General features: G+C 38.0%; 1 protein-coding gene across 1 annotated transcript; it reads left to right on the top strand.

Moving 5' to 3' along the window:
• The first annotated feature begins 9,777 nt into the window (after positions 1-9,777).
• On the top strand, positions 9,778-13,405 carry LOC146655294 (uncharacterized). The gene is made up of 4 exons (XM_085428182.1): positions 9,778-10,809; positions 10,903-11,058; positions 12,420-12,509; positions 12,700-13,405. The coding sequence occupies exons 1-4, from the start codon at positions 9,787-9,789 to the stop codon at positions 13,018-13,020; spliced, it is 1,590 nt and encodes a 529-aa protein (XP_085284308.1). The 5' UTR covers positions 9,778-9,786; the 3' UTR covers positions 13,021-13,405.
• Positions 13,406-19,003: the final 5,598 nt, after the last annotated feature.

The raw sequence follows: 19,003 nt of genomic DNA on the forward strand, positions 1-19,003 counted from the left end.
CACACAACTTGAAAAAATGACAGAAGCAGACACAGTGAACATCACGTTGACACCGAAGTTGAATTCTGTTTCAGAACTGCAAATGAGGATGTAATAGTGGGCCGGAACAGTATTTCAATAGAGAGATCTAAAGTTAGCAGCAGTGGTGTAAGTGGTCCATCAGCGCACACGAAGACGACCTTGCAAATGACGTTAACCAAAGTAAAGTTTGTGAGAAGTCCCAAAACTTTTTCATTACAACTTATAAGCTCAGACTATGGCAACTGTGTCTATTCTAGTGATTAATTAAGCCATCTATCCAAAAGCTTGTCTTTCCCACAGAAGAAAGAAGTATCTGCTGTTACTGCAGATTTAGTCTTGTCATCTTTCTCACACATCAGTCTACAAATGACAACAGTAGACGGCGTATCCACTGTGTTCCATCCATCAGCCCATCCTTTGCACATACTATTTCACCTCCTCTTGTCATTTTACCCCCCTATGTTGTCAATGTCACCTTACAAAACAGACAACTAATATAGAGAAACAGAAACCAAAGACAAATACAGTACATAGTCCTTTTTTACATTGTATATAATGTAACATTATATATATTGCTCCCTCCTTTTCTCTGGCAGTGTGGCATGCTGCATTTTACAGTGATGAACTCCTGAACTGAACATTTGAGTAGCAAAAGGGGGAAAAAAAATGCAACGCAGCAGAGAATAAACGAAAGGCCCTTACTCTGATTTTGAATTAAAAGTTGCTCACATGGTCCTTTTTCAATTTTTAAGGTGGCACAAATGTATTTTTAGCTTTATGCTTCTAAAATGTAGAATCCTGTCCAAGGACTTCTCACTTAAGTGCATTTCATAGTATTTGTGCCTGCACAGGCTTCAAACAGGCCATACAGAGTTTAAAAGCTGGGTCTTACAAAAAAAAAAGAAAATAGGTCTACTGGGTCTCACGGTAGCTCACACTTCACTTATTGTTTGGTATTGCACATTTCATTGCTGTTATTATTTGGAGACTACAGCAAAATGAAAGAGAAGCAGAAACCAAAAATTGACAAACATCAAAAAACACATTCCTTAAACTGTGGGATTTCACACAATTAAATATGTATTTGTTCAGTAATATAAGTTTTGCTTAGAGATTTATTTTGGGTGGGAAATCTACCATCAACTTTTTTCAGGACCTAGCAAGGTTTGAATTTTTAATTTATTTTTATTTTGTTATTTTGTTTTGTTTTCTTTTGACACATTTAAGTCAAACACCACTTGAGATTTATAATGTGCAGTGCACAAAAAATCAATTTGAGTATTTAAAGTTTGCATACATTAAAACGCTACAACAAACAGCAGAAAGCTTTTAAATCCACCAGACAACAAGAGATGTCTCATCCTGGAGCTTTCGTCAATGAAAGCGTGATTGACAGTAAAGAATTATTCATGGTATATTTACACATTAAGCTCAGTAAGAGGTGTCACATTAATTGTCAAGTGTTGCTTTAAGGTTCAGTGTCCCACAGCAATTAGATTTTTAGCAATCTAAGCCTTTAAAATATGCAACTTCAGTCATTTCCTATGGTATGGAAGCTTTTAATTTTACACCAATCATTTCTTTAGGACAGGGTGTCAGGGTTTTTTTCTTCTGCTGGTTATTAATAGTGTCATCTGCTATTGTTCAGACTGTCAGCATCTGTTTTGATCCAGCCTTAATCAAAAGTATGATCTTTCACTAAAGTTTTGTTGCATTGCCCTCATCTCAGACAGGAGTCTGCACTCTGAAAGCCCACCACTCATTCCAGCTACCTCCCCCTCTGCGACTCCTTTTCATACAGATGTGTATTGAGACATTCTAACGTTGGATGAATTCACTAATTCCTGTGTCTTCATACATGTTCTTTTAAAGTCACCTTGTATATGTATAAAGTACATATGCCTATGTATAAAGTACCTTTAAGTAGATACACATATTGCAGGGTGATGCAGCATTGTATTCTGAAAGATTTAAATATGACAATGCAAGTGCACACCTACACACTCCCACATGTACATATACTCAAAGCCTTCTCAATTAATAATGTTGTCCTTTGGCCCTGTCCACTGAATGTTAACATAATGGACTTGAAACAAAACAAACAAAAAAAGACTTCATGACTGAATGAGAGATGAACAAAAAGTAGGCAGAGAATAGGGGATCAAGAAAGGTGAACACTGTAGAAACGCATGTTTATATTGCTGCAAGGAGAGGGGATATTAGATACAAATTATTCATGTGCTTACTCCATTCCGCATCTCATGAGAAGGGTCCGTTTGTACCTTGAAGACACCATCAAATCAGGGAACCTGGAAACAAAGTGTAGAGAGTGACAACCTTGCTGAGAGGAAGTAATGGAAAGCCCATAAGAAAACCACAGTCACCCTATGTTATGCAATTCAGTGTATCTTACTGTTGCTAAACTGAAGTGCAAAAAAAAAAAGGCTTAACCCACACAGCACAATTGGCATGATTCAGTCCGAGCTGTTTGAGGAACCTATCATTGCATTGATCTAGCCATTTGAAAATCAGAGCTCTGCTGCAGACATTTAAAAATCCCATTTCCCCCTCTTGGCTGTAAGCTAGGAATCCAGCGGCTGCCCCATCCTTAAATGTCTGACGATGAGAAAGTAATAAAAGCTCTCTGACGGCACTCCATTGTCTATCAACACACTTCATTATTTCCTGAGTAGCACTCCATTAATTCATTAGCAATGACTTACAAATTTTCTGCAAAGGTTCAAAAATGTGTTACCATAACATACTGTACATATCTGGTGACCATGTGATATCACTGCTTTTTTTCTGAGGATCTCTCAGAAAATGTGCAAGAGTAGCAGAAGATCTCAACACAGAAGACAGAAATCTTCTTTCTTCTATGTTACTTTTAAAATTGGCTGTTTATAAAGAAATGGTATTTCATACAAAGTGAGTTATTTCAAAAATCGACAACAATAATCCCATCAGTGGTAAAACAATACAGCAATCCCCTGACTTACCTTGTTTTCACTGATCAAAACTGAAAGAGCACATTTTAAGTTGGCGATTTGGGGCAGCGACTCATTCCAAGCCTAGAGAAGGCAATCCACAGTTTCAGTAAGAGTACATTGGCCTTAGAAAGAGATGCACTGATCCTCATCCTGGTCACAGATCAGCTGCACACAGGATGAGAATCTGGCTGGACTGGATCAGAGTTTCTCTGTTTGTTTCTTTTGTTTTACCTTTTTTTCTTTTCACATAATGAAATCATGGAGCAGCCATGCTCACCAATACTTGTATTTCCTTACATTCTGCTGTTGTTGCTTTACTGTGTATGTAAGCAGATTATATTCCAAATATGCCAACGGTATACAGATGAGGCAGATTTTGTCATAGTGAAGTAATGGGAGTGAAAGAGAGATACCTACTGGCTTGGTTGATAGATGCAAAGCTGAAATATTTTTTACAACCAAGAAATAGAGAGGCGGAGAGACAGAGACGAATGGGAAACCTAAGTTAAGTTGCTGTTGGAGAGCAAATGCAGCAGGCAGCTGATCAATGGGAGATGACTAATAAAGACTCTGATCGCACATATTAGATCAGTGTGTGTTTGAGTGCTTCTGTCTGTTTGTGTTAACACTGAACATGATGCTGTCCAGCCTGCCAGGGAGCATACAGCAGTAAATTTTCACAGAGTACACGGCGGATTTATCGTCTATTTATGCCAGCTTGTATGTGTGTTTGTGTGTGTGTGTGTGTGTGTAATGTAACCTTTTACTTGCAGTTCTAAAAGAATGACTAGTTCCAAATAACTGGAAAGGATAAAATGAGCGAGGAAAAACATCCACGCCTACATACAATGACAAGCCAGCTGCCTGCATTTGTCAGTCCCCCCTTCGCTTGGGCATGTACAAAGGTCCTCAGGAGATCCCGTGGTGTCTAGCACTTTGATGTAAGTAGGAGATTCTTTGCTTAAGTCTTCTTGTTCTTGTAGCACATCCTGTGAGCGCTACATCAGATTGGGTTTCGGAGGCCGGGTTTCTCAAGCTGTTTCTTAGCAGCATTGACACTGCAGCAGAGGTGGCAGTGAGAGGGCGGGTGGGGGGGGGGGGTCATGCTGGTTTGCAACAATGTTCAGGTGGGTGGCACATTGTGGCTGATCAGTGAATCAGCTCCACATGCTCTCTATCTCTCCCCCACTCTCTCTCTCTCTCTCTCTCTCTCTCTCTCTCTCTCTCACACACACACACACACACACACACACACACACACACACGCACTTGAGAAAGAAGTGCTCCGGTTGTCCTTCCACTTTAGAGTCACTTAAATAATTCAACACAATTAATGCTAAGGCTAAGGCCCCACCTCTCTCTTGCTCGTTCTCTTTTCAATTTTCTCTGTGTGTCTTTTCCCTTTTTTCTTTTTCAATCAATCTCCACTACAGCTACCCTTGTCTCCTCTTTGTTAAGGGCAAGGATTTCATGCATTGAAAAGCAAAAGCAACCACGTTAATCCAGATTGTGTATTGATGTTAAACATGCTAATACTTGATTGTGTGATTCTAAAAACATACAATAATGAGTGACCTTTTTCTTGATAAAGTTCAGGTGCCGTACTTTACATTTCTAGTAGCAACAACTGCACTTTAACCTAAAAACAGAGTACACAAAGTTTTTCAGAGCTGTGAATCTCAGAAATATTCAAAATATCTTGATGCATGCTCAATCATCCAGGTAAGTAAATCTCCAAAACTTGATTCTGTTCATCTGGACGTAGCGTTTTGTGGGAGAAACTCATCCAAGTGACTTCTTCAGTCGAGACTGCAGACTTTTTCATCTGTAATGATGATTATGTTGTTTTTGTCATTAAGCTTTGGTAAGAATTGCCTTGAGCTTCATTACCGTCAGTCTTCAGGAGAAACCTCACACTCATAAATGACATGTTTTCGATGTCTGAGTGGTTTGATTGATGCCAAAGTGTATTTTTGGAAATATTCTTCAATGGCTTGTCTTGGTTCAGGGGTCATGAATTGCATTTTGTGCAGGTGAGAGTATAGAGGCCAGGTGTCAGACTAAAATCCCAAATTGAAGATACAACTGCACTGTGGCTATCACTGGCATTGGGTTTGTGTTTATTCGTTGTGACTCACCTTTGTCTCAGCCTCCTCTCCCACTGTCTCTGTATCTACTGTAGCCCTGAAAGGTCGAACTTTGCCAGACTGTAGCGGCTGGCTTGCTGCTTGAAGCGTAATCAAGCATGCCAGACTATTTCCCCAAACTCACACAAACACACACTTACACAGGTCCAGCTAAGCTATTTCCTGGTGTTGACACTTTGTCATTTGTTACACAGACATCTCTTCTCGTTCACCTGCTCAGCAGGGCCATGGCCAACGTTGATGTTGCTTTGTGTGTGTGTGTGTGTGTGTGTGTCTGCTAGCTAAATAGCAAAAGAGAAGCAGAAAAGGAGAAAGAGCAAGAGGGAGCAAGAAGGGAGAAAAAAGATGTGGGGGTGGGAAAGGAAGCTGGAGACCACGTAATAAACAAAGATGTGTTTTTGTGTTTTAAATTCTCACTTAAAGGCTTTTATGATCAAAAAGCCAAAAAGTGAAGAATGCAAAATTTTATTTTGAGTCTTTTTTTTTCCATTTGTTTCATTTTATTTTTTGGATAAACTGCAGTTATCTTTAATAGTGGCTAAGGCAACTCTTAAAAAAAAAAACCTTTACTATTCAGAGACCTTCATGTTAATCCTGACATGTAATGAGAAATGTCTAGCCTTTCACAGTTTGGAAATTAAATAAATGTATCCCACAAATATATTTATAGAAGCTTTGGTTGTATGACCCTGCATCCATTCTTGTGTGCTCTAGTATCAAAGTAAGCATGGATGTCATCTGGCAGCTTGTACTGTTTATACACGGGGTGATTTGCCCTAAAGCAGACAAAAACAAAAGGAAAAAGCTCAGTTTAGCTGAGATTCTGGGTGGAAAGGCAAGAGGAGCGTTGCATGTACAGTAGGATTTGGGTGAGTCAGCTTTGTAAAACAAAGTTAAATTGAGGTAAAGCTGTATGACTGCACTGAAAAAAATGTTTTTTTGGCCCTGTAATTATTATTTCAATTAGCTATATAAATTTTACAAAAAATTACAAATTCAGTGCTATTACTTTAAAATAGCAGTTTTTCTTGTAGTGCATTACTTGAGGATTGTTTGTAATTATGTGTCCTCAGTTTTGTATGTAAATTGAATCATTCGATCCAAGTAATATTCACTAAACCAATTCATTGGCTTAATTAGTTGATATTTCCAAGTAAAATGTAATGGAGTGACATCAGTGAATATGGCCACCTTCTCTGCATTCGGAGCATGACGTCAAAGCCCCTCCCCACATTTGAGCGGTCTTTCTTCAGACATACCATGGTCCACATTTCGACGGTTGGCAGACTTGACGGAAACGGGAAGAAGTAGAACCATGAATGTAAGTTTTAAGCGGAACAAACTTTGTACGTTCCTGTTGGCTCACCTACTTAAGTCAGTTTCTCCGCACTGAAAGAAGCTGCGCTAGCAAATAGTGTATTTTCCTGCTAGACTTGCTGACTAACTTTCCTGGCAGGAGGTATGTCCAGAATTTCCCACAGCACTTTACAGCTTAGATGGCCACCTAAACAACACACGCCTGCTGCCTTAACTAACGTCTTTGTGAATAAAACGACCACGGTCCAGTTTAAAATAATTGCTGCACAGCTGCCATGAGGTGTATTTTGAAAAATAACAAAACAAAAAACGATATACGCACTCGATTTCACTCAAGTCTTCATATTGACCTGTTTTAAATTTGCCACCGAACTAACATATGTAAAAAAAATAATAATAATATCAGTGTGCATCCTTGAGTTAGTAGAAATTAGTTGAAAAGCATATAGATAACCTTTTTTCTTTTTTTTTTCTTTTTTCTTTTTTTTTTACAGAACATAGGACCTTCTGACTGCTAATTTGAACTCCACAAGGTAAGATCAAATTAGTAACGATTAGGTTTAACTTGTCACATAATTTGTCTGTTTAAGGTGCCACAACATGAGATGGATGTGTAAGATATGTAGCTTTGAGTCAGAGAAGAGGTTGGGATTGTTAAAACACTACAGACTAAAGCATGGAAATGGTGGTCGCAGCCAGTCAGTCCCTTGTCTTCACACTGATTGCCCTTGCTCGTTTAAAACATTTAATGCCCTTAAGACCCATTTGTCTCGACACCATGTGAAGATGGTCACACAAAGTGGACCTCTTTCATTTACTTGTCTACTTTGCTGCTCTGTTTTTTTTAATTCAGAGAAGCAGTATTTTGAGCATCTTAACAACCACTTAAGGAAGTTTGAAGTAGTTGCATGTGTCTTCAAAGACTGCAACTTCAGTACAAATATTTATTCCACCTTTGCTACACATAGACACAGAAAACACCAGTCACACACCCTTGAGGATTTTAAAACTGAAGTATTAAAAAGCAAACCTAATGAACCCATGTTTGCTCAGGATGAGACCTATGTGGAAGAGAGCTTAGAGCTTTGGGATGGGGAACCACAGGAGTTGTCTCAAGATATAAAAGAGAAATTTGGCCATCTATTTTTAAAGTTAGAAAGCATGTTCAATGTCCCAAACAAATGCATTGATGAAATAGTAGATGAGCTTCAGTTTATATCCACCTCTGCATCTGGTCCACTTTTAAGAGATGTGGTGGTGTCCACCTTGAAAAGCCATAACTGTGATCTGGATCCAGCCATTATCTCAGATTTAGTGAAAAATCTTTGTGAGACACACCCTATAAGTACTGCCTTGGGGACAGGTGGCCCTTTCACAACTTATTACAAGAGAAGAGAATTTATGAAGAAGCATTTTTCAGTTGTTGAACCAGAAGAACACATACTTGATAAAAAAAAGGGCAAAACCTTCCAGTATGTCCCAATATTGCCCTCCTTGGTGCAGGTCCTAAGTAAGTCTTTTCAAGAAAACACATTTGAAGGTGAAAAAAAAACTGAAAATGACTTTAAGTACCAGACATTTCGTGATGGATCTCACTATCAAAACAACAAGTTTTTCTCTGTAGAGGAGAACAGAGTGAGTCTCATCCTGTACATTGATGACTTTGAGGTATGTAATCCTCTTGGGACATCTCGAAAAAAGCACAAAGTCACAGCTGTCTATTGGGTGTTGGGAAACATTCCGGTGCAATTATGTTCCACATTGACATCAATCTACCTTGCAATTCTGTGTAAGGCTGAAGACACCAAGCAGTTTGGATTCCAGCGAGTTTTAGAGCCACTGTTAACAGATATCCAAAGCTTGGAGAAAGATGGTCTTTTTGTTCCAGCGTTAGGGAAAGCCATTAAAGGGACTGTGGTCAGTGTGGTGGCAGATAATTTGGGGGCGCACTCTGTGGCAGGATTTGTCGAAAGCTTTGCAGGGTCATACATCTGCCGGTTTTGTGTTGGGGAGCGATCCAAGTTTCAGTCCAATGAAGTGAGATCTGGGTCTTTTCATCAAAGAACCAAAGATCAACATACACTGCATGTACAGACAGCTGTGTCTAGTCCAGATCACCCTCATTGTTATGGTGTAAAAAAACAGTGTGCATTGTCAGAAAAACTTGAGCATTTTCATGTTACATCTGGTTACCCTCCAGATGTTTTACATGATCTGCTGGAGGGTATTGTTCCAGTGGAACTGGCTTTGGCATTTGATAACTTGATCAAGAAAAAATATTTTTCTCTCATGGAACTGAATGATGCCATTTCCAATTTCCCATACAAGTGGAGTGATAAAACAAATCGCCCTCATCTCATTCCTGCTAACTTTTCGACTCGAAAATCAGTAGGGGGCAACGCACATGAAAATTGGTGCTTATTACGTCTTTTGCCTCTGATTATAGGTTTAAAAGTACCCCAACAAGAGCCTGTATGGCAGATGCTGATGACACTGAAAGACATTGTGGACCTTGTCATGTCTCGAGCCCATACTGAAGAAAGCATTTGCTATCTTGACAGCATCATTTCAGAACACCGAAGCAGATTCCTTGATGTTTTCCCCCAACATAAGCTCATTCCCAAGCACCATTTCCTTGAGCACTATCCTCAGCTCATTCGGGAATTTGGCCCCCTAGCTGCCCTCTGGACAATGAGATTCGAGGCCAAACACAGCTTTTTCAAGAAGGTGGTAAGACACACTGGTTGTTTCAGGAATATTTTGCTGTCTCTTGCAAATAAGCACCAGCTCATGGTTGCATATCATCAATCACATTCTGTCAAACCATCACTTGCGGTCACAAAAACAACAGAGGTCTCTTTAGATGTGCTTAAGGATGATCTAAAAGACCTGGTGAAATGCAGATTCCCTGCTGTTACAGCTGTGCATGTTGCCAATAATGTGTGCAGTTTAGGCACCAACTATGCAGTGGGAATGTTGTTGTGTTGTGGTTCCACTGCAGGACTGCCTGACTTTTCTGAAGTGTTACAGATAATGGTGATTTGTAACAAACTGACTTTTTTCGTGAGACAACAAAATACATGGTACAATGAACACCTGAGGAGTTATGAGCTGGAGAACACAGGGAGTGTGCAGTTACTTGAGCAAAGAGAGCTTAAAGATTTTTATCCTTTGGCTTCATACACCCTTGCAGGAAGACGCCTGACAACTTTAAAGCACCACATTTGCCTATCTTTTTGAAATGTGAGGAGAGAAGCTTGTGAATAAATGTCTGTATTTCTCTTCTGTTGTTGCAGCTTCTTCCTGTTGATATGGCACCCTCAGCGAAACTGCGGATAATTTTTGGGGAGGATGATGTCCACAAACTACTTTTACCTGCAGGCATCCCAAGCACACTTCAGGACCTCAATGATGTTCTTCGAGAGACATTTGATATTACAGGACCATTCACTGTTATGTACCAGGACATGGATTTCGATGGTCAGTTCTTCACTTTGACCTCGATTGAGGAAGTACAAGATAAAGCTAACCTCAAAGTAGTAAAAACTGAACCAGTAATCTTAAGTCTCACTACTGTGGACATGTCAGAAGTCGAATCTCCAGTTCCACTATCTACAGAAGCAAGCTCCTCCTCATCTGTATGCGACACAATCCTGTTGTCCTCCCCAGATGAGAGTGGACCATCCTACAGGTCTAAGCCATGGCCATTTAAGTTTGAAATACCAGACTTCTCTTATGATATAGACCTTGCACTGGAAGCAGGAAAGCAAGCTTATGAAAATGATGGCACACTTTTGAACAACCCAAGCGTAACTAGTAGCATTCTTGAGAAGCTTGCAGAGACTATATTTGGCTTCACAGCATATCCAACTGGTGTCCAGATTTTAGCTGTTGCTGAAGCCTTGGTAGCAAAATACCCATGCCTCAAAGAGCCAGGTTCTTTTAATGGCCTATATGGTTGGCAACAGAGGATAAAGTATAAAATGGGCAACTACAGGGCAAAGTTAAGAGGTCGCCAATTAGCCATTCCAGAGCTCGAGGTGAACACACTGAAGAGACGATGCTCCAGTGAAGAGGGTTCACTTAAAGGCTTTAAAAGGGCCAAAAAAGCTGAAGTCAACTATCTGCCACCACTGCCATTCGGTGAGACTGAGGAAACCTTAGAGATGGATAGACTAGATTTGCTGAAGGAAATGAAGAAGAAGAACAATGAGAGGGCAATTAATGAGAAAATGGAGAAGTCTTTCGCTATGAGAAGAAAAGAGGTTGTCAAGGATTGCCCCGCAATCCAAGACCTCTTAGAGAGGTGGCCTTCTCTGTTCTGTGAAAATCAGGTAAATCCAGTTCTTGTTCATGCAGCAACTAAGTGTATGTGAGATCTCATGAGTCATCTTTGACATGATTTTGTGTTTTATCTCTCATTTCAGATCAAAGAGGAGTTTAAGCGAATAACCACAATTCATCTGGAGCGAACGTTTTTGTCCAGATTGGACAGGTACACCACCAAACTCCTGGAGATATTTCGAAGGAAGGGCGGGACTGCAGGGACCAAAATAAAACCAATGTTGGACTCACTCAATAAGGTAAAATTTTAAATTATTTTAATTACATAATCTAATGGAAAAGATGAGGTCATACACACTGAGAATGTATCACTCTTATTTAAAGGACAAGTTGACAAGTTTGTTATTTTAAACTTAAAGCTTTGTTTTCAGATTGTTTATGATGAAATCGAATGATTTTGATTGAAATTTGGACACATGCTGCTGGCCGGAGCTTTTTTGGTTTCTGTGGTAGCACACCCCCACCTCCACAATGGCTTCATACAAAGACGTGAAACTCACCGAGTGGTCAGGGGTGTTCACTGATATGTTCACACACAAATCGTTGCAAAAATGCTTTCCAACAGGTGTTTTACCATTTGTTGTAAAACTGGACCTATTTTTTCAAACGCCTTACACCTGTACATTCTTCCGCCGAGAGCTTGAATAATAGAATGGAATAGCGGCGGACTAATACCGTACATCACAGCACATCTAATACAAGTCAATGGAGTTGGACAAAAACTACAATAAAAACCAGTTGGAAAGTATCTTTTGCAGCGATTTTTGTGTGAACATATCAGTGAACACTTCTGACCACTCGGTGAGTTTCACGTCTTTGTAAACGACAGTTTTATGCATTTTAGGAAGGATTGTTCCAGTGCACCTATGAAGCCATTGTGGAGGTGGGGATGTGCTACCACAGAAACCAAAAAAGCTCGGGCCAGCAGCATGTGTCCAAATTTCAATCAAAATCGTTCGATTTCATCATAAACTGAAAACAGGGCTTTAAGTGTAAAATACTGAACTTGTCCTTTATTCTGATCAGTGTCTGTGTTGGCTGAAACTGTTCTCCTGATCCTGACACTGTGGCCACAATTAACAATTTATGCACATGATTGTCTCTACAAGTGTATACAAACCTGTTATCTCTTACTTAATATGCGCTCAAAAGCAGAGAAATTTACAGAATTTTCAAAGTGACCCTCTGAGTGCAGCGAGATCCCTTCCTGCTGCCCATAGACTCCAATACAATTATTTCCCAAAATATTACTCTTGTGTGTGGGAATTCCTGTCCTTGACTGGTTAATATTGTGATAGGAGGTACTGATATGTTGCAAAAAATTCATTTGCATGTCCAGTGATGAGGCAGAAAACTTTCCTCACTGGGCAGAGACAGTTTCTGGACCCACAGATTATGACATGCACTGGACTCTTGTCTTAACACACATCGTTGAGAAATTCATGTTAAGTTGTACACTTCACAACGTTAGAATGTAGCTGCAGGCTTACATTCTCCATGGGTAACTTTCTGTTTACATCTGTATGTGCTGTTATGTATGTATGTTACATATGTTATGTTGTGTATTTTCTGCAATAAATTTTCTTTTTGGGTTTAATAGCATCATGTCGATGGCAGAAGGGACATTATCATTCGTTGCTTAGTTGAGTATCTTGGAGAGAGTGGAGAGGAGCTGATCAAAGACCATCAGGTATCTGATGATCATAATGACTGTATTAAAATTGTCTAACCTTATAATCTGGTCTTCACTTGTGATGATATATTGAAGGTCAAAGATTCTCTACCTCTTTTTTATTTTTACATTTTTTTTTCTCTTAACCTTTTCTTTTACTTGGAATCTATTCTAGTTATTTCTAATTGTGGTTTGTTTGTTTTCACAGGAGGACGTCAGCCAAGAAGCATTGAAAGAGGACTGCAGTAATCACATGATGAAGATCATCGTAATCCATCCCAATGTGGCACAGGAAAACCAAGATCCTGTGAACGTGTCGGTCATCATTGAGGGGACAGAAATTCTGGAGGACTGCGGAAGTGTGACAAACGCTTGCCTCCTGCTCATGGGTGTCATCTATGCTGTCAACTTAAGTTACCCACTGAAACTGAAATATACGTTTGAGGTATTTCAGAAGCTGTTTCTTGAGCTTGACATCCTTAAAATGTCACCAAAGGTCCAGTCTCTCCACAAGAAACTTTTAGTGTGAGTGTTCCAGTGTTATTTGTGCTTTTGTCCAGCACAATTAATTTGTTTGCATTTTGTCTGTTTTCTGACAGTAATTTCAAATGTTGCTCAGTTTTATACAAGTTCTTTCTGTCCTGAACGTTCTGAGAATGTCTGCAAAGGTAGTGATTGCAACTGTTAATGGACAGAGTTGATGTATGTGTTCTGAAAGTTGATTAGAAGAAAGGGGACAGTGCACACTGAGTTTTTGAATAGCATGTTGTTGTTTTTTTGTATATGTGTATATGCTCTGTTTTGAAATTTGCGATCAAGAAGTTCTATGGCCATGTTTTTTGTGGTTATAATGTTATGTAGATATTTTAAATATATCTATGCCATTTCAACTGTGAAATAAAAGTGTCTCTTAAGCTGCAAATATTTGTTTTAGAAAATATTGATTTATTATTTAATAGAATAATAAGAATATTTATTCAATTCGATTAATATTAACTAGTACATTCATAATAAATATTACTTAATAATTACATAGAATATAACAAAGAAAAGATGAGTAAGAAACACAAAGAAATATCAGCAATGTTCACTTGGGTTTTGTAATTGGATGCAATGGTATTCTGAGTAAAAGTTACAACCTGTAGATGAGTATTGCCAGTGCAATTTACTTGTGTATTTCACATAAAAAATAGATGGTTCTAGTAAGTAAATATTACTTAGAAATAGCCCGAGTAAAGATTACAAGCACTTTCTGTGTGGAAAAAGTTGCCTAGCTTTTTTTAAGTAAATGTCACTCCAATTTTTTTTCAGTGTGTGATGTTGATACCCGCTTGTCTGGAGTGTTTTGCCTTTCGACATCTAAATTCCCAGAACCAGAACCAAAGTGTTTTATTTAAAAAGATAAATTTGTGCTTTCATTTTATTATACTTATTATCAACAAGATCCATAATCCTTTGTAACTTGTCATAAGCGGTACTTAACAGCTCAGTCTTGCCCAGAGTGGTTACAGGAAACACTGTTTATGGGGAACAAAGCTTGATTTTTTTTTTTATTCTGATGACAGTTCTGAATTGCATGATTTTGTTGGCAAAATGTATTCTCCCAGGCAATGTTTTGGATTTTAACGAATTCAAAATATTGCCAAATCTATGAAATTCCCACAGATACTGACTGTTTCAGTTCTTTTATTAAATTTGTTAATTTTTGAAAATTAAATACATGAGTGGTGAGGCAGTTATGGCAGCTTTTTTGGTGCTTTTTTAAACTTTTGCAAACAAAGTTAAGAGTGACTATAATACTACTACTAATAATAACAATAACAACAATAATAATAATAGGGTTCAGAGTCACTCAGAGTCACCCTTCCTTCCCATTTCTGACTTTTCAACAGGTTGCCTTGAACATGTCTGCTTGCCTAAATACATTGGATTGCTGCCATGTGATTGGCTGATACTTGAATTACTGAACAGTTGTGAGTGTATATGGTAAATAAAAGTAACGATTGGCTGATGGGCAGTGGCTTACCATCATTCCAGCTCTGGCTATTTTCAATGAAAAGAGGAGACGGGTGAAAAGGAGATAAAATGGATTTTAGGAAAGGAAGGAAAACGAGAGAGATATGAGTGGGCAAGTGATGCATGGAGAGAGTACTGAACAGCCATGGATGAGGGACAGAAAAGAGGGATGGATGAAGTGAGGGGCACATGAACTAAATGAGGGAGGGATGGGATAGAAGACTGTATGGCAGAGAGACACAGTCCATCATGCACCCTGTCTTCCAGTGAAAAGAGGAAGGACAAAGTTTAACCAGGATTTATCGCCTGTGTCTAGTCACAGGAATAAGGCTTGGGATATAGATCATTATGGAGGACACAAATAGACTTGCATGCACCTGAGCTGGGGTCAGTTCACTTTCTTTTCAGTCAGTATAGAGCATCCTCAATGTGTAACTGAGAGGGCAGTTAGTAGATATATTACCACCTAATGCCAACCATGTCTTGCTTAAGAAAATTAAAAAACAAGTGCACTATCCCTTTGCAATTTCTGTTTTGAATAAATAAAACAATAGATTCATAAACTGCATGTATGTGGCCAGGAGGTGGATGGTAGGTCCTGCAGTATGCTACAAATAGTTCTACTATAAGTACTGTATCTACAGTATAGCGGTACAGAGGAATTCCCATGCAAAGGACATCATATTAAGGTTAGCATGTGTCTCCATTTAAATTTATGTGTTACAATTATGATTTACCAAACTTTCCATTATTTTAAAAGACAATTGAGTTCCAAACTTACAGCAATGGAGAAAGCAGCAAACACATAGCGTTTCAGACTTTTCTGCTCATTTATTTCATTATCATCATCATCATCATCATCATCATCATCATCATCATCATCATCATCCTATTGATACAGTTGTTTTCTTACAGCCCTACCTTTGGGGTTTTTCTGTTGTGGTTTTTATTCATATTTGCCGTGTAGTCAATAACACAGTCAAAGCCAGGTGACAACTAATTTGGGTGTGGCAAACAGCATTTTTTTTAAGAAAAGACTATATTGTGTGTTTTAACTATATTCTTCTTAAAATAGGAGTTTTTTTCTGGTTTTAGTCTAAATAAGCTTCATCTGAAATCATGATGTTTTCAAGAAGTAGGGCTCTGAATTTCTGTCAGATGTAAAAATCTCAATTGTCAATGGTTTTCCTGTAATATTGCTTTTTATCCTCGACTTTTCTAAAATTAAAGAGGAATATATCAGGAAGAGCACACACCAATTTAAAAAAGTAGATAAAAAAGATTTAAAGACAACACAATGCTTCTCATTTTATTGTTTCTGTGTCTAAAACCAACACAGGTGCACAGCAAGTGTTTTCCAAACTGACACAATCCATTTTTCAGAAATTTGGGCGACAGCCTCATCAGTTCCCCCAAGGACAGCAAACCCAGAAAGATTTACAAGAGAAACTTGAATAACAACTCTGTATAGTATTCATGAAAACATGGGGGTGGTAAAATATTCTAAATGTGTTTGGCAGTGTAATTATATTGAATGGGCAGTAATTTATCAGAATTTTGGCTTCTGCTGTTTTAGTCCTCCCCCAATAACACTGTTCATTTCAGACATAAAAGCAAACCAATTTCTTAAGATTCAAATTAGTCCATAGGTTGCAGAAATTAAAAAAGAAAGAAGTGTTTTTACAGTATACCACGATGCACAAAATGAGACCAAGGGAGGATTTCAACTTTTACTTTAAAGACAAAAATTTATATACACTAACAAATACAGCTGACATTTAGAAATGCGATAGCCACCTCACTCCTGGTTAAAAGAAAAAAAAAAAACAGCTCACAAATCTGTTATTACTACCTAAAAGCAATTTTAATATATTTACATGTGTCAGGAACAACAACTAAAGTCAACACAGAGCAAAAATGAGAGGTGAAAGATGTTGGCCACCCTATACTTTTGGTGTGAAATTTCTTTTTCATCAAAATAGAATCTGGAACCTGGTCGAGCAGGATCACAGTGGGTTTGCAGCTAGTTTGCAGAGACTGAACACGTTTTGAGTTGGATGAGGACCAGGGAATTAAGTAAGTGTAAGCCACTGTCAGTGAATTCAGTATGTTAATACATCAAACTCCATTTTGATTATGGTGATTCAAAACAGATGGCCCTGAAGAAAGAGGGGAAGGGAGACAGAAGTGAAATATGCACAGTAAACTACAAAGTATGGATGTTAAACAGAAAAGAAGACAGCTGGAAATGGAGGTAAGGGACAAGAGGATGTCGAGACTACAGAGTCTGCGTGTAGCTCTGTGGGAGGGTTACTTATTGTGTTGGCTGCAGTAAGGTTACTGGTCTAATTAGCAGAAAACCTGCAAAGTCAGGCACCATTAATGTAAAAAAAAAAGAGAAAAAGACAGAAAAGAAAGAAAGAAAACACTTTAGATGAAGTCAACAAGGTTAAAAAGTCTGTGTCTGACTTTAACTGCACTAAGTCTGGTTCTCTTTATATTTCTTTTTTTTTTTGTGTGTGTGTGGATATGACTGGATGTATATAGCAAGCCAGCAATTTGCCCTAAAGTTTAGGGCAAATTGCTTTATCTTACTTCAAGAATGTTTATATGAATCTTAGTTTTCATTTGAACGTCTATGTGAATATCTTAATAAAAGACTCAAACTGACTAAGGTTAAGAAGTTCTGCGTCAGACTTGTTATTAAATCTCATTAGCTCACACTGTTTGACTCTCACTGACTGTGTCTACTCAATAATGTTAAAAAGATCATATATACATATATGTGTATATATATATACATATGTGTGTATATATATATGGTTATTGGATCTACATATGGAATCAAAACTGGATGCAGTGATCTCTCTCTTGTGAGACACCCAATTTGACTATGAAAGTTCAGTATTAAATCATTCCACTACCCTTAATGACTCTTCACAAATCAGTAAACAATTAAATAATGAATGTGCTGCTTAAAATGTGAGCACATATCAAGTTAAGACCAAACTTCAAGTTGGTTGAATGCATTTCAGTGATCTTCATGTCGAGTTCTTGATGTTTTATATGTTACACGCTTCTTTTCTGTCTTTGGATTCCTGTCTAAGACTGGAGTTATCAACAACTGAACACCCCCCCCCCCCCAAACATTTACTGTTAGATTGCCTCTTGAATGGCAATACATTAGGCAAAACTGATTCTTTCTGGAAGTACCATGAGAAGGTTTTTTTAAACTGTGATAATTAGTTAACTGATGATTGCTTTCTCAGAATCAGAATCAGAAACTTTATTGTCATTGTCACGAGAACAACGAAATTAAGAATGGTCCCCGATCATTGCATCATCCCTAGCAATATCAAAATATAAATAAAACAATAAAATTCAATAAATAAAATAGATAGAATACTTAAAATACTAATAAGATGTAACAGTAAAACATTCACATACATTCCCACACACATGCTTCTCTGATTAGTTACCCTGAAAAGAAAAAACAGTACAAAAAAAAAAGAGTGCTGTGTATGGATTTAAAATGAAGGAATTCTTCGTATAATGTTTCCCCCATATTTTTTAACAACTGGTTTTATATTTTACCATTTAAATTTTTTAATTTTACCACTTACAAAAATGTTTTCATTTAAGTTTCTTGAAGATATTTCACCTCTCATCTGAGAATCTTCTTCAGTTCAGTTTTACAGTTTTAATTTTACAGTTTTTTCTCCTTTTTTACAGTGTATTTTTCAAGCTGTTGTCATCTTTATTCTATCCATTTATTTTTAATTTTGCTTGTACAGGTTTCTCTGGAAGCTTCTCCTGCCATCAAAAAACATGCCAGGAAAACACTGCTTTAGACTACATGTTAGATTCACATCCTGACTTGTAGTCTTAAGTAGGACTACAAAAGCTGCACATAAATGCAAGTACAATAGGGTACATTACATAATCTCAAGTGTTTCACTTCCTTTAGATAAGGTTTTAAAACAATAATAATAAACATTGACAGTTGCAATCAGTGAAATCATTACAAAGACAAACTTTCACACATTTACATGACTAGAAAATATTCTGCCAGTTTTCTTCATTGCTTAGCATAGTTTTCTCAGAGAGCTACAAGCACATGATTACGTATTCACTTTTGGCAACTCTCTTCATGGCAGGGGAATCAAGGTAGGCTTTAAAAAATAAATAAGGCAAATCACTAAACCCAAAGAGACCGCTGCTAGGTTGGCAACGCCAACAGTCACCAACAGCAATGAACAAAAGCTGCAAAGTATCCATCACTGAGAGTCTGCTGTATAACACTGCAGCAATGATGATCCCTACAGGATCACGATGCCAAAAGACAGTTTATGAACGGAAATCTCCACTGAAAGCAAACCTAGTCTCCGAGCTTATATCTCATTCCTGTATTTTCTCTCCTCCACTTTCATTCTTCATTTCTGGCTCTGACCCAGTAACCTCACCAATCAATCTGAGATTTTTTTCTGACAGCCCTT

The sequence above is a fragment of the Rhamphochromis longiceps genome, linkage group LG13 (genome assembly GCF_057381845.1).
Source record: "Rhamphochromis longiceps isolate RC_006_pf linkage group LG13, R_longiceps_female_GT1.1, whole genome shotgun sequence".
Lineage (NCBI taxonomy): Eukaryota > Metazoa > Chordata > Actinopteri > Cichliformes > Cichlidae > Rhamphochromis > Rhamphochromis longiceps.